Raw genomic sequence first — 16,843 nt, 5'->3', positions numbered from 1 at the left:
ATGTCGTCTGGACCCCTAATTTACACTGCTGCCTTGCAATGACTGCATTTATTTTCTGTGCCACCATTGCAGGTTTTACCCATAAAATTCTTAAATCCTCAATGGGGCCTGGAAAAATAATGAAAAAGAAAGGCCTGGGAAGGATCTACGCAGGCCTCATTCTCTAGTGGGGTGCCGCAAGGATCGGTGCTTGGGCCTCAGCTATTTATAATCCATATTAATGACTTAGATGAAGGGACTGAGTGTAATGTATCCAAGTTTGCTGGCAATACAAAGCTAGGTAAGAAAGTAAGTTGTGAGGAGGACACAAAGGGTCTGCAAAGGGATATAGACAGATTAAGTGAGTGGGCAAGAAGGTGGCAGATGGAGTATAATGTGGGGAAATGTGAGGTTATTCACTTTGGTAGGAAGAATAGAAAAACAGAATATTTTTTAAATGGTGAGAAACTGTTAAATGTTGGTGTTCAGAGAGACTGGGTGTCCTCGTACAAGAAACACAAAAAGTTAGCATGCAGCTACAGCGGGCAATTAGGAAAGTAAATGGCATGTTGGCCTTTATTGCAAGGGGTTTGGGGTACAAGAGTTAGGAAGTCTTACTACAGTTTTTCAGGGCTTTAGTGAGACTTCACCTGGAGTACCACGTACAGTTTTGGTCTCCTTATTTAAGGAAGGATATACTTGCCTTGGAGGCGGTACAACAAAGGTTCACTAGATTAATTCCTGAGATGAGCGGGTCATCCTGTGAGGAGAGGTTGAGTAGAATGGGCCTATTCTCTCTGGAGTTTAGAAGAATGAGAGTGAGCTCATTGAAACATATAAGATTATGAGGGGGCTTGACAGGGTGGATGCGGAGAGATTGTTTCCCCTGGCTGGAGAGTCTAGAACTAGGGGGCACAGTCGCAGGATAAGGGGTCGGCCATTCAAGTCTGAGATGAGGAGGAATTTCTTCATGCAGAGGGCTGTGACTCTTTGGAATTCTTTTCCTCAGAGGGCTGTGGATGCTGAGTCGTTGAATATATTCAAGGCTGAGATGGATAGATTTTGGACTCTAGGGGAATCGGGCGGGAAAGTGGAGTTGAGGTCGAAGATCAGCCATGAACTGATTGAATGGCAGAGCAGGCTCAAGGGCCTGAATGGACTACTCCTGCTCCTATTTCTTATGTTCTTATGTTAGGCCTCTCCTTATCTCTGGGCTGTGAAATGAGCACTTTTACATAGAATGTACAGCACAGAAACAGGCCACTTGGCCCAACAGGTCCATGCCGGTGTTTATACTCCACACGAGCCTCCTCCTTCCCTAATTCAGCTAACCCTATCAGCATATCCGTCTATTCCTTTCTCCCTCATGTGTTTATCTAGCTTCCCCTTAAATGCATCTATGCTAGTCGCCTCAACTACACCTTGTGGTAGCGAGTTCCACATTTTAACCCTTCTCTGGGTAAAGAAGTTTCTCCTGAATTCCCTATTAGATTTATCTTACGTTTATGACCCTTAGTTCTGGTCTCCCCCGCAAGTGGAAACATCTTCTCCATGTCTACCCTATCAAACCCTTTCATAATCTTAAGTACCTTCTAGAGAAAAGGGCCTCAGCCATTTCAATCTGTCCTGATAAGTATAAGCAGTTCTGGTTTCATCCTAGTAAATCTTTTTTGCACCTTCTCCAATGCCTCTATATGCTTTTTATAATATGGAGACCAGAACTGTTCACAGTATTCCAATTGTGGTCTAACCAAGCTTCTATAAAAGTTTAACATGGCTTCTCTGCTTTTCAATTCTATTCCTTTAGAAATGAACCCCAGAGCTTGGTTTTCCTTTTTGATGGGCTTATTAACTTGCGTGGCTATGTTTAGTGATTTGTGTATCTGTACCCCCAGATCCCTCTGCTCCTCTACCCCATTTAGACTCTTATTATCCAAGCAGTATGTGGCCCCCTTATTCTTCCTACCAAAATGTAATACCTCCCATTATCTATATTGAAATTCATTTGTCAATTACACGCCCATTCTGCAAGTTTATTAATGTCTTCCTGTATTTTGTCGCAGTCCTCCTTGGCATTAACTATACCCCCCAATTTGGTGGTGTTCGCAAATTTTGAAATTGTACTTCCGATTCCCGAGTCCAAATCGTTTATGTAAATGGTGAACAGTGGTCACAGCGCCAATCCTTTTGGAACATCACTTCCCACCTTTTGCCAGTCTGAGTAACTACCTTTAACTCCTATTCTCTGTTTTCTGTTTTATAGCCAGCTTGCTATCCATTCTGCTATTTGTCCCCTGATTCCACATGTTCTGATCTTAGTCTTGAATCTGCTATGTGGTACCTTACCGAAGGCCTTTTGAAAATCCAAATATATTACATCTACCACATTACCCTTGTTTACCCTTTCAGTTACTTCTTCCAAGAATTCAATAAGGTTGGTCAAGCATGACCTTCCCTTCTGAAATCTGTGCTGACTATTCTTTATTATATTTTTGGTTTCTAGATGTTTCTATATTACGTCTTTGAGTAAGGATTCCATTATCTTTCCTACCATCGATGTTAAGCTAATTGGTCAATAGTTCCCTGGACTGGTTCTATATTCCTTTTTAAATACAGGAATAAAATTAGCTGTCTGCCAGTCCTCTGGCACTATTCCCTTTTCCAATGAGTTTTTATATATATGTAATAGTGCCTCTGCTATCTCCGCCTTAACTTCTTTTAATATTCACGATGGAATCCGTCTGGACCTGGGTCTTATCCTCTATAAGTTTGATTAGTTTATTAATTATCTCCCCCTTTTCTAACTTAAATGTCTTTATATCTTTTTTGATCTCTTCTTCTGATGTCATGCCCACCATGTTAGTCCCTGGTAAAAACTGAGGCAAAGTAATTATTTAACATTTCTGCCATTTTGCTGTCATTACCTATGAGTTTTCATATATCCCTTAGTGGCCCTATCCCTATTCTGATTTTTCTTTTGTTATTTGTGTGTCTGTAGAATACTTTACTATTTCTTTTTATATTTCTTGATAATTTAATTTTGTAGTTTCTCTTTGCTCTCCAAATTTTTTTTTAAACTTCTTACCCAACCTTTTCGTATTCCCTTTGTCATCCTCTCCTTTGTTGTCTATGTGCTTAGTGTACGCCTTTTTCTTTAATTTCAATTTTGCCCTTATTTCTTTATTCATCCATGGTGCATCATTCCTGGCTAGTTTGTTCTTGCTTTTAGTGTAATATATTTCTCCTGGACTCTACTGATCACCGTTTCAAATGTTTCCCAGTGCTGTTCTATTTCTTTGGTTATCAGTAAATTTTTCCAATTTATTTTCCCTACTTCCATTCTCATCCCCTAAAAATCAGCTTTTTTCCAATTTATTACTTTGTTCTTTATCTTACTTATATCCTTTTCAACTTTATCTTAAACCTTATTATATTGTGGTCGCTATTGCCTACTTGATCCCCTATGCCTACTTCGCTTATCTGTTCTGGTTCATTTCCCATTAATAGATCCAGCACTGCTTCCTCTCTTGTTGGGCTTTTTACATACTGGGCAAGAAAGGAGTACTGCACACATTGTAAAAACTCCATTCCCTGTACCCTTTTACCTACCTCCTCTTATTTGGGGATAGTTAAAATCTCCCATGATTATTATTCTATGTCCTTTACTCATTTCACACATTTCCTTACATATTTCTTTCTCTACCTCCTTTCCACTATTAGGTGGTCTGTAGTATACCCTTATTAGTATGATCAATCCTTTTTTATCTTCTATTTCAATCCATGTGGAATATGTTTCTATCCTTCTGTTTGAAAAGGGTCCATGGAAGGTGAGTTCATCTCATTCCTTGTTCTTATCTAACTTTTAAGAGGTAATCCCAGTGTATACTGTATCCTAAATGGAGCTTTACAGCATTTTTACAACGTGCTGTGATCAGTGTTATTGTAATGGCAATAGTCTGAGCTATTTTTATAAACAGTTAATAAAAAACATTTTTTTTAAAAAAAGCACTGCAAACATTCTGTTACATCATCTGCTGCCATGGTGACCAACAGGCGGTCAGCTCAGGGGGAAGATTGTTCCAAGATCTCGTCCTGCCTGAAAGCTCCCCAGTGCGGGAACAACGCCCCTTCTTCAGTTCCTGGGTCATGGGAAGAACAGTGAAGGTGAGTATTCAACTTTTCTCTCATGCTGATCCTCCAGCCAGAAGTTTGCTGAGTACAGAACGTCCTGCAGAATCTAATCCCTGAGTTGCTCTTCATGTGAGCCAGGAAAAAATGAGATATAGACCAGATGGACAGGGCTATCAGTTCCCTTCAAAGTTTGAACTCTGGCCTGTGACCTGTAACCTGGCAGGCAATGATTATGCAAAACACAGATAATCTGAGTGGATATTTAAATCTGAACTATCCAGTCAAACACAAAGCGAAATTCAGCTTAAACACTTTTTTTTGGTGACCATCATGTTGGAGGACGTTAGTCTGGGGTTGGAATTCTTCCCATTAGAGGCACGTATGTCAGCATCAAGAACTCCCAGGTCGGGTATAATATAGCCAAATGCACAGTAAAGCTCCCTCTATTTTGCCCCAACAGCACACCTCCTATGGCATTGGTGTGACATTTTTTTTTCCATTTCCCAAATCCAGCCATTGCGTGGCCTCGCTGAGATTGCCATTCAATACCAAATTAGGGGCTTCTTCAATGTTGAACTCTGACCCTGTGACCCATAACCTGGCAGGAAAGATGTATACAAAAAAAAAATAATCTGATTGGATATTTAAATTTGATCCATCCCGTCAAACAGAAGCAGAAATTCACTTTTTTTTGATAAAAACAAAATTAAGTGCATTACAGTCAGCATTTTGCACCCTCACATCATAGCCCGATTATCTAACAATCATCTGAAGAAAACGACTGTTAAAGAGCATAGAATCTCTTCTGTGGCAATTTGAATGTACAGAGATTTTCTGATGGGACCTAAATAGGATTCTTGGGCAGAAGCAGCCTTTTCACTGGCATGGTCACGGTTAAATCCCTACAGCTTTTCCATGGGGAAGCATCCCATCTGAAGTCTGCTGTTTTTAATTTTAGTTACATACTGAGTTAAACTTAATGTACAGAATGTTTAGAGGGTGGGCCCAATGAACTGCTGGTTCCCAATATGCTCGTGTAACCTGGACCCCAGTGACGATGAGAGATAAATCACCCGTCAAATTTGATAAGCGTCCTCGCCTTGTCAGACACTGAGATGTTTACATGAATGGGTATCTTAGGAGCCATTACTCGTATCCCATTTGATGTACAAATGGCATATGAGTTATGGTTCCATGGATACCCACTCATATAAACATCCCAGTGTCTGACAAAGAAAGGACACATCAAATTTGTTCAAAAGACTGCAAATCTTCAAGTCATTTGAGTAGAAGCATCACTTCCTTCAGATATATGAACAGGGCACGTGAACCATTCCCAATGCCTGCTTCTTCTTTCCGCCTCCCCCATCCAATGTTCTCTCCTCTTGTTGCATAGTGAGGTATGGTTCCCAGCAAACCAACCGCCCTCCTTTACCTCACCAAAATGGCGATTCTTCACTTGCGATCCGAAATAGTGAGTGTAGGCTGACTATTTGGCTGTGAAGTGCATCAACATTGAGCCCAATTATGTACCTCACTTGGTGTCCATACGTGCATTTCCAGCTGGGCTCACTGAATATCGATCATAAAAAGAAAGACTTGCATTTATGTAGCGCCTTCAAGACTTCAGGACCTCCCAAAGCGTTTTACAACCAATTAAGTACTTTTCGAAGTGTAGTCACTGTTGTAATGTAGGAAATCAGGATTAGGAATTCTGCCCAAGTTTTTTCCCCTCCCTAGCCCGAGGATGTTAAGGCCAGTTGTAGCATCCCGACTGTTGATGAGCTCAGTTAACTCATCACAGACCAGGGATCAGACTTGACATCGTTCTAGTCGGCACAGCATAGTACCACACTGAGTAATGCATTTACTCGCTAAGTCTTCGGAAGGGTCCTTTATAAACTCATTAACTAGACAAGTTAGGACAACTGAGAGAAAAACATACAGCACTTTCATATAACACTCGCCCTCCCTAAACCCCCCACTCCCAGCAGAGGTGGTAGCAAATTAAAAACCAATCCACATACAGTATATGAAAAATTCGCAGTGAGGGCTGGGCCCAGGGCATCCACACTTCCAGCACATTTTACAAAATATGGATCGTCTGGAATCCGTGATTTAACCAAAAACTGGAAGCTTGTGGCTCCTGACCTCGACACGGTATGATTTCAGTCTGAGCTGCACACATTCTGCACAACACACATCCTTTAAACAAAAAATAAAAGACAAAGAGCAGGTCTGTGCACCGTTCCTTCTTTGAACACTCTGCCGAACTAGAAATATGAAACAAGAAAACCAGAAAAATGTGTAAAATTCCAGCATTACTCAAGACTTCCTCCCCTTGGCTTTTTCAATAGTAAGGGTGACTGTCAGCGTCTGTTGGCTCTATTCATTAAACACTCCAGTCTAAAGAGTTTTCAGTCGTATCCAGTTCGCCTCCAAGGCAATCTTTTCATTGCACACATACTCAACGGGGCTGTTAGAAGCCCAAGAATGCCATCCTCACTTCAACGGAATAAATCCTAATTGCTCTCAGTTTTGGGCTGTTAGCGACTCCAGGCCCAGATGGTTTGGGGGGAGGAAGTTGGAGTGCTTGGTGTAATACAGTTAGTTGTAAACAGTGCAACTGCACGTGGCGTTGGCCCCTCGGAATATAGGAAGCGACTAGCCCACAGGGCGGAGCTAGCTTTATCTGCACAAGTTTCTCTATTATTAGAAAATGCTAGTTGCTGAGTTACCTTTCACCACACAAAGTGGAGGAAGTTTTCAAACCAAACTACATTATATACAGATGTCTATCAAAAGGACTGTGGACCTTTGTTCTGGAGCGGCTGCATTTTTTTGTTAGGTTTTGTGCTAACTTGTAATACATTAAAATTTATGCAAAATGCAACTTCAAAGTAAATGGTACAAAACTTGACACAAGATTAAGTGCACATACATTAAAAACTGATAATCAAGTATTTTTTTTTAACACTAGGGTTGCCAATAAATCTTTTAAATTTGAACGGAAAAGTGTTTTTGTTTTCCATCGACTGGAAGATTGCGCGAAATATTTGTCTTAAGTTTTGAGGAAAAAAGTATTGGAAAAATTTTTATTCTGGGGAAAAGAAAAGTTGCAGATTAAATGAAACCAAAGTAGAGAGGCACAAGTGTAATTGGAATATAATGCATTGAGGATCCCTCATTGTCTGCAATGCAGGGCAGACATGCAGCTCTCACAGGGTTAACAGGTATAATCATAACTGCACTCTTTTCGTAATGACTTTCCTTGAAAAACTTTGCTGTGAAACTCCTGCACTGAGCAGCAGTGGGCTTCCTGATCCCTGAGATAAAAGAATGAAAATGAGGAAGTCCAACAGTACTTACTGTCCACAGGGTTGATGTAATCTGTTATGTGCGTCGCACCGCCTGCTCCACTGGTCTGCATGAGGATGTCACCATACGGGCTTCGATGAGTGGCCATTAGGGTCATTTGATGGTAGTACTCAGCTGGATTAGCTCCTGGTGGGGGAGGAGGCAGGCCAAACAGACCTCTATCCTTCAAGTGCTCGTGTGGAACTGCGGGGCAGAAAACAAGATACCCGTTCCTAAAGTTGTAAAAAACCTTTGTGATTTTCTACACTGACGTCAGACATCCCTCTGCTAACCAGATGGAAGCTATCGCTGCTGTTCAGTGACGGTAATTTGGGCGTGTTTGTGTAGAAAAGAGCTGAGCGAGCTGGGGCCTCCACATTCCAGTGTTTCCTCAAACTCATAAACAAACCCTGACTGCACCGAATGCCTTCAGCAAGGAAGGAGAGAAAAAAAAAATCACAGCAGGAAAGATAGAAACACTGGAATCATGTCAACTCCACATCTAATGTCAGCCTAGGGATTTTTAATCTTCAAAGCCAATGAAACTCATCGACTTACACGTGTGCAGTCACATCCATACTCATGCACATATGTACATTCACATATGTGCACTCACACACACATGCTTCCATATACACAGGTATGCTCTAATACACTCACTTGTGCAGGCACACAATATACATACATTTTTAAAACTTACAAGCTAAAGGCATTGCGTTTGGTATCACTTGCTTCAGTATCTAGTTTAAACACAAAGCTAAATAGTTAATTTAACCCCCTAGGGGCTAAAGCAGCTTTTCTATAGAACTTGCACCTCAGACAAGACACAACAGGATTCCAATGTTTTCACTCATTTAGAAAAGCTCGCGAGTTCCGGTATGCCTGGTTCATTCCTCTTGATGTGGTAACACAATCTTAACCCTTACATTGTTGACTGACTAATCACAGTCTAATTGTGCAGACACCGATAGTGATTTAAACCTGCAGTTGCATTATCAATGTAGCAATTATTAGCATTAGAAATTTTGGAAGATCATTTTACAGGTAAGCAGATTCAAATTTTGAATGTTACACTGAACACTCAGTATTCAAGGGGTTAAACTTCATGTTCTTTTCTGAATCAGAATAGCCTTCATGAACCACTGCTAAATCATTTTCTACTCTGAATAGCCAAACAGACAATTCTGTGATCCATCTACTATTAGCATCCAGTCTTCAAGTAGGTATCTTTATATAACTAATCACATAATATTATCAACTTTGCATCTCTGTATAATAAAGCAATACTGGCTATAAGTTAACATTTTGGGAGTTCTTGATTTGCTTGTTTGCAGTTCTATTTTATTACAATTACCTACTACCCAATGTTATTATTAATTCTTGCCTTCTGCTCAACGAGGTGCATTCTCCTGTGTAAGCAAAGTTATAAGACAATTGTCTCACTGAACTATCAATTCTTCATAATGATTATTTAGGAAAAAGATTTTTCATAAGTTTTACACAGAGAGGAAAATAAAGCCCTACATCTGCTGTTTGCACGCATGCACCTTACTTAAATGCAGATTGAGTATACAACTTGGGAGCCATGTTTGAAAACAGGACAACCGTCAGTGATTGCAAAGTGACCATCGCTTTAGCTCATATCATACAGGTAAAATTAAAAGCAATTGTACAAATGAAACACGATGCTGCCTTTTATAATGCATGTACTTTATATCTTGGAGAAGACATTTTGAGACATTAGGTAAGGTTATTTGGGCAAAGAAAACAGCAAGGCTTACCATCAGCTGGACTCAGGCCTCTTGCTGCTGAGATCATGGAGAGGGTGGGGCTGCCATGCATGGTCCTCAGGTAATGTTCCATGTGGGGGTTGACATAAGGATGGGGCGGGCTGAAAGGAGACTCCCCTGTGCCCACTGGATTCCGATGAGGAGAGAGCCTGATGAGGGAGATGTCAGAGAAGACAGGGCTGCCAGTCAAGGCAGGAGGCCTGAGGAGACAGAAGCACAATATTCCTTAAAGTTCAGCTGGTTTTACATTTACACGCCCATTGAGAACCCTGCAGATGGATACCAGTTTGGGTCTGTTGATATGAACTGAATTTGATCTGAATGTTTACACACACTGCTACTTTGAACCGGGACATGTGCCATACTGTATTAAATTACCATGTGCCACTCACGTCCATTATGATATGAAGCTGGCCAAAGTGGGATGGAGCAAGAAACCAACCCGTAGTTTAATGTTTAATTCAACTTAAGCTGGATCTCAGCTGGTACTTCTTAAGCTGACAGGAGGCTGAGTTTCCGCTGTGATCTAACTGAGTAAATTCATATTTACATTGTGCATCTTGATTCAAAGCAGCTGGAAATCTGGGACAAAGGTCAGTAGTTTACTGTTGCAAAGCAATGTCATTCTTAGCACAATGCAGACCGTGTGATTCCTTAATACACATTCCTCATCATTTAGCTAGACAAATGTTTGAGTTTTTATGGACCCCCCCCAATAACTGCATGCTTAGTTTGCCAGGAAAATACCAACGTGAAAAAAATGGCCCGGAATTTGCTCCAAAAAAATAATGGAGAGTCGAACAGAGCTCACCATTATTTCAGGGCAAATGGAAGAGCAACTTCCAGGGAGCAAGCATGCGCACTCAAACGCGCAAATCCAGAAGTTGCTCTACCAGTTGCCCTGCTCATCTGAAAGGTGCACGGGAAGGACAGCTCGCCGGTGAAATGAATGGACCAGCTCAAAGTTGGTACTGAAACGGCCCTAACTAAAGTCACAAATGACATCCTTTGTGACTATAACCATGGTACATTATTCCTCCTCATCCTCCTCGGCGTCTCTGCAGCTTTTGACATGGTCGACCACACATCTCTTCCAACGTCTCTTCTCCATTGTCCTGCTCAGTGGGGCTACCGTGGCTTGGTTCCACTTTTACCTTTCCAGTTGTAACCAGAGCATCTCTAGCAATGGCTTTCAGAAGAGAAGAGAAAAGAGGAGAACATCAGAGGGAGGGAACCCAAAATAAAATAAAACTCTCAGCAACACGTGTTGCTCAAGCTGCAGCTGATGTGAACACAGGATCTGAAAAGTTCAGCTGAACTAATTCACCAAAACACCTCATTCATCAATCTGACAGAAGGGCTTCAAAGCAACAGGTAGCAGAATCACTTAAATCCACAGCTCGATCATGCAGAAAAGACAAACACTACCTCCGTTGCTAATGGGGCCTGATAGAAGTGATCACGTGGCTTTATCCTTTCTTCGGGTTAGTATTAATAAGGGGTGATGTGTGTTTGTTTTTCCTTTGAGAAAGCAATGCATTGTCTATAGTTTGCAATGCCTTCCTGCCTCCTTTTGCAACAGTGCACCCTAACTTGGTCATCACGTTTAATGGTTCCAAGATGCCCGTGTTCCAATATAAGAATGATAAAGATTAAAGTTACTGGCAGCAGTTTACACCAATGGTTCACTTTAAAGAGATGAGCAGTGCTTCACAGACTTAGAAAGAAAGAACTTGCATTCATATAGCACCTTTCATGTCCTCAGGACATCCCAAAGCACTTCACAGCTAATGAACTACTTTTGAAGTGTAGTCACTGTTGTAATGTAGGCAAATGCAGCAGTCAATTTGTGCACAGCAAGGTCCACAAACAGGAATGAGATGAATGACCTGGTTTTGGTGGTGTTGGTTGAGGGATAAGTGTTGGCCAGGTCACTGGGAGAACGCCCCTGCTTTTCTTTCAGTGGTGCTGTGTGATCTTTTACGTCCACCTGAACAGGCAGACAGGATCTTGGTTTAATGTCTCATCCTTAAGACAACACCCCCAACACTGTAGCACTCCCTCAGCTCCACACTGAAAAAGCCCAAGTTATGCGCTCAAGTCTGTGGGTTGCGATTTGAACCCACAACCTTCAGAGGTGAAGGTTCTACCACTGACCCAAGCCAAGTACCCACGCTTAGCTGAAAACTTTCTTCCATGATATTGGTTGCTGGAGAGCGGCACTCTCCCCCATTTACACCTCCATGTGGCACAGTAGTCTGTCAACACTGGGTAGAAGTGGAGCTGGCAAAAACCATGAAGCGGCTCCTAAGACCCAGTAATAAGTGCCTCTCTGCGACCGCCAAAGCAAAAGGAAAATCAGCAGGTTTATGTTATTCACTCTAGCCGGCGGGGAGATAACTCTGTGTTTACCATCGGCTACAGGTTTTAAATGGAAAAAGCACCATTAGTCACAGGTAGCTGCTGCTGTTCAAACACAAGAGAATGTCCTTTAGCTGCAGCCTTTTTTCTTCTGAATGATGGACCATACACACCGCAGTATTACATTACCAATTGTTCAACAGTGATTATAATCTTGCCACTCACAAACCCCCCCCCCCCCCCAACCCCCGCCCCGCACCACAGCCTGTCTCCCATTTTAAACTGGGAGTTTCTCTGCCTTGTCATGGAAGAGTCCCCAACATCCAACGGAGAGGTGATACGAGAAGTGACGAAAGGATACAAATGTAATCTAGGTATTTGACAATGCATTTACCGGTTAAAGAGTCATTTTAATAAAATACCAGATTTTGGGAATGATTTACACCTGCAAACCAGGCGAGAGAAGGACGAAAACTGCAAGAAAAAAATGCCATCTTACTGCTGGAGGTTCACCTGTTCCGACTTTCGGCAGGACTTCGATTTAGGCGGCTGTTGTGCCCGCCTAATTAAAGTATTGAAATGGAGGTCAAATGACGCAGCTAGGACCCCAACGTGATTTTTACATTAATCAACTCAGCCACTGCTACTTCCACAACTTGCCCATAAATCATGGGCCATACAGATCAGGAGGCGGCCATTTTCAACGATATTTAAAGGGGTCATTAGCTGCAGTGAGGGAAGGTTGGAAGCAAGGATGATGCTCATTTTTCCGTGGGAGTTTTGAACCTTAAGTCTTCCTTAACTTCAACTCCTTGTTGCTGGGCTTGCTCTTTCACTGTTGGAGATGTTTAAATAAGCTGCTCTGTTGAACTCCTACCTGCCACCCACTACGATCTTTCCAACCCTCCTCTTTATAAGGTTTTGCTGCAGGCCCATGATCAATATCTGCCCCACAGGATTTCCCGCCCTCCCAAATGACGAGCTACTTATAAGGTATGTGATTAATGCTGGCAGCTCGCCTATTCAATTCTAATAAGACTTGACCACGAAAATTGATTTGGCCTCCCACCAACGTCGTTGGACGAAGCCCACCCAATTTACGCTGGAGATGAGAATCGCCCACTTCATGTAGAGCTCTCATCCCTTTTTTAAAATTAGTTTCCCACTTCTCTTTTTTTAGGTTGCACCACCTCTGACACCATTTCCTGACAAGCAAATGAACCTAGAGGTCTACTTCCAGGCTTTTGCACAGTCGGTGATTGTGAGGAAAATGCGTGACAGCAGTCTGCGACGGCTGACTTGCCCTCCTTCCTTCGCTTGGCGCCTCCTCCTGATCATACCAGAAGCTCACAGCGTGCGCAGTCCCAGGCGCAAACCCATGTTCATTAATACCTGAGCTCACATACTGGAAGCTATTAGACCAGAGCTTGCAGAGATAAAATGCGGGATTCTGTCTGCTAAAGAGTTGCGGAGATTTTCTTTCTCTATGACGGCAAACTTGATAGAAAGGTATCATTTGAAGGTGATGAAATCGCTCATGTGCCGATGTGCAGTACAGTCATGTTGCTCGGGGAATAGCACTGCCACCTTCTCTGAATGTAAAGGTAGGCGCTGATATGAAATGACAGAAAGATTCTACGCACAATTCCAAAAAAAACAGATATGCCACGGCAGTATGTAAATGCATTTTAAGAGAGGATCTGTGTTTGGGGTGGGGGGAAGGGTGGGGTCTTCTGAGTTTGGGATTGCAGTGTTTCCACGGAGTGTAACTCAACCCACACTGCAAACAGAAACAAGCAGTTGGGGGCCACAAGCAGATGGGGGGCAGATTAACAAGGATCGACATGGGTAGATCGACTTCAGTTTAAAAACTGTCAGAAAACCAGTTTAAAAGTTGAAACTGTAGAACCATAGAAAATCAAATTAAACGTTAGAAACCGAAGCCAAGAATGAAAGAAAAGTGGAACGAGCTGAGAGCAGTTAATGGAACGGAGAAGTAGGAAACTAGAAACAGCTTTTTAAGAACTCCCCCCCCCCCGCCTCCCCAATTTTCTCCATCTCAGCTGTTCTCTGGCACCTCACCCAAGTGTCTGTTCTTCATGTATGACTTAGACACTAAACATTGACCGGTTATTTCACTGTGAGGTGGGGGGGGGCGGAATTAGAGCTAACTCCAATCCTCTCTTGGACCAACATCCTCTCAAATGCATTTTAAAGCAGTGATCACATGATAATGATCAAAAGCAGTAACCCAGGCACCTCCTTCCCCCCCCCCCCCCCACTCCCACACCTCAAGGACACCGAGTCCAATTGCAGCATTCCAACTACCATTCTGCTGAGGCCAAACAGCTCGGCCCAGACCATGGATCAAAGGTGTAAACATCTTGGTCTGTATGTGGCAGTACAGTACCACACTGGGCGGTGCATTTATTACCCATTAAAAGTCACTGGCATGATTCTTTGGGCATCAGCCTAAGGCTAAACTTCAACTGGGATGAATATCTTTTGTATTAAAGTGCAGCTTTCAACACTGAATTCAACTCTTGAATCAGACGCACCAGCCAGGGGGCTACTTTAAATACTAGCAGAATAAGAGCCAATTGCCGCAACCTACCCACTATCTATTTTTTTATCTGAATAAACTTTTAATGGAAAGTAATTGCGAATAATAAATTGAAGCCTCTTTTCCTTTTGCAAACAACAGTTCTTTGATTCAGAAACACTTTAATTTACAAAAAAAAACTGGCACTCTGCCAGTTCTATGCCATTTTATTTCCTGCTGTTGTTTGACTTGGCACATAAATTCTTGTCTGGCAACGGGAAAATAAAATGAGATAAAAAAGAAACGAGCACAATAAATTGACAATTTAAGTGCTTTGTGCGCTGACAGCCCCTCGCCTTCCCAAGTGCCAGGGCGCACATGCTATGAAAACCCATTTTTCTTGCGAGCAGGAGTTCAAAGCAGATTAAAAGGGGGCTGTTGGAATTCCGTTAGAGGGTTAACAGCCCACTATCGATGACACAAGCTGACATAGGAAGAAAGAGAAAGGAAATGGAACAAAGTCGGTAAGAAAATACACGGCTTTAATTCTTCAAAATCCGACTCCAACCTTGGTGAGAACCTCCGTGATCTTTCTCTCTTTTTTTTTTGTGTACCACATACTGAGCGCCACTGAGAACTTACAGTTTGCAATAAATGAATGTTCTTGCTCTTCCTAAACTGCTTCCTTCATTCTTTTGTACCAGCATTGCCTACTATATAATTAGTCATTTAATAATACTTGTCTCTCTCACTTTGAGATTTCTGCCACCCTCCAGTACAAATCTTGTGAATGAGAATCACTGCTGTTGTATGGTAATGGTTTTATGAATGACAGGACTGGAAGAAGGCTTAATTAAGTTACAGACGGTAGACACGTCTCAAAGGGAACCGCCTTATGAGTAGAATGTTTCCTTTATCTGATCATTCCTATTGCATAACCTCACCTCTCGTCTTCAAAATAAATGAAGGGCAGCAACCTGTCCTGCAGGTGCCTGTACCCCGCGCTTAGTGCTCAGTGCGATTGTGCACTGAAACAAAACATCCAACCTGCCTTCAATGCAATCTCTCTAGGCGCGAATGAATTAGCCAGATCTGGCTCTCGTCCCAGGGCAGGACCAAGTCACCAGTCCCAACACAGGCACAGAGATTTCCTTTTCCACAAAAAAATATTGGATTTGCAACATTGACACCAGAGCGATGTGAATAACCTCACTTTACAACCTTGCGGACTCAACATCGATTTCAACAACTTCAGATCATAACCACCGCTCCCATTCTTTCGGATAGCAGTTGCTGGTAATGGTTCTGTTGTTGCCATTTGCAGCTCCTCTAGACCCATCTTCTCATAGAATCACAGAATCGTAGAATGGTTACAGCACAGAAGAAGATCATTTGGCCCATCGAGCCCATGCCAGCTCTTTGTAAGAACAATCCAGTTAGTCTCATTCCCCCGCTCTTCCCTCTTAGCCCTGCAAACATTTTCCCTTCAAGTATTTATCCAATTTGTTTTTGAAAGCCACTATTGAATCTGCTTCTACCACCCTTTCAGGCAACGCGTTCCAGATCATAACTACTCACTGCGTAAAAAGCTTTTTCCTCATGTCGCCTTTGGTTCTTTTGCCAATCACCTTAAATTTGTTGCTCTGGTTCTCCACCCTTCCACAAATAGGAACAGTTTCTCTTTATTTACTTAACCCTTCATGATTTTGAACACTTCTATCAAATCTCCACTTCACCTTCTCTGCTCTAAGGAGAACAACCCCAGCTTCTCCAATCTATTCATGTAACTGGAATCCCCTACCCCTGGCACCATTCTAGTAAACTTTTTCTGCACCCTCTCTAAGGTCTTCACATCCTTCCGAAAGTGCGGTGCCCAGAATTGGACACAATACTCCAGTTGTGGCTGAACCAGTGTATTATAAAGGCTCAACATAACTTCCTTGCTTTTGTACTCTATGTCTCTACAGATAAAGCCCCGGATCCCAGATGCTTTTTTAATCGCTTTCTCATCCTGTCCTGCTACCTTCAAAGATTTGTGCACATATACTCCCAGGTTTCTCTGTTCCTGCACCCCTTTTAGAATTGTACCATTTTGTTTATATTGCCTCTCCTCATTCTTCCTGCCAAAATGTATCACTTTGCATTTCTCTGCGTTAAATTTCATTTGCCACGTGTCCGCCCATTCCATCAGCCTGTCTATGTCCTCTTGAAGTCTATTACTATCCTCTTCACTGATTACTACACTTCTAAGTTTTGTGTCATCCACAAAGTTTGAAATTGTGCCCTGTACACCTAAGTCCAAGTCATTAATATAAATCAAAAAAAGCAGTGGTCCTAGTACCAACTCCTGAGGAACACCACTGTATACCTCCCTCCAGTGCGAAAAACAACTGTTCACCACTACTCTCTGTTTCCTGTCACTTAGCCAATTTTGTATCCATGCTGCCACTGTCCCTTTTATTCCATGGGCGTCAATTTTGCTTACAAGCCTATTATGTGGCAGTTTATCAAAAGCCTTTTAAAAGTCCATATACACATCAACCTCATTTCCCTCATCAACCCTCTCTGTTACCTCATCAAAAAAATCAATCAAGTTAGTTAAACACAATTTGCCTTTAACGAATCAGTGCTGGCTTTCCTTTATTAATCCACACTTGTCCAAGTGACTACTAATTTTGTCCCG

General features: G+C 42.2%; 1 protein-coding gene across 5 annotated transcripts in view; it reads right to left on the bottom strand.

The window, feature by feature from the left end:
• gli2a (GLI family zinc finger 2a) overlaps positions 1-16,843 on the bottom strand; it is a 301,684-nt gene that overhangs the window by 71,383 nt on the left and 213,458 nt on the right. For all 5 annotated transcript variants that reach the window (XM_067987118.1, XM_067987117.1, XM_067987120.1 and 2 more), the window contains 2 exons: positions 9,249-9,457; positions 7,480-7,671 (listed from right to left, as the gene is read on the bottom strand). In XM_067987118.1, the coding sequence (XP_067843219.1) occupies positions 7,480-7,671; positions 9,249-9,457 (401 nt within the window). The remainder of the gene's footprint in view (positions 1-7,479; positions 7,672-9,248; positions 9,458-16,843) is intronic.

The sequence above is a fragment of the Heptranchias perlo genome, chromosome 7 (assembly GCF_035084215.1).
Source record: "Heptranchias perlo isolate sHepPer1 chromosome 7, sHepPer1.hap1, whole genome shotgun sequence".
In the NCBI taxonomy this organism is placed as follows: Eukaryota; Metazoa; Chordata; class Chondrichthyes; order Hexanchiformes; family Hexanchidae; genus Heptranchias; species Heptranchias perlo.
Note: the sequence above shows the minus strand (reverse complement) of the source record. Positions and strands in the feature narration are given on the sequence as shown.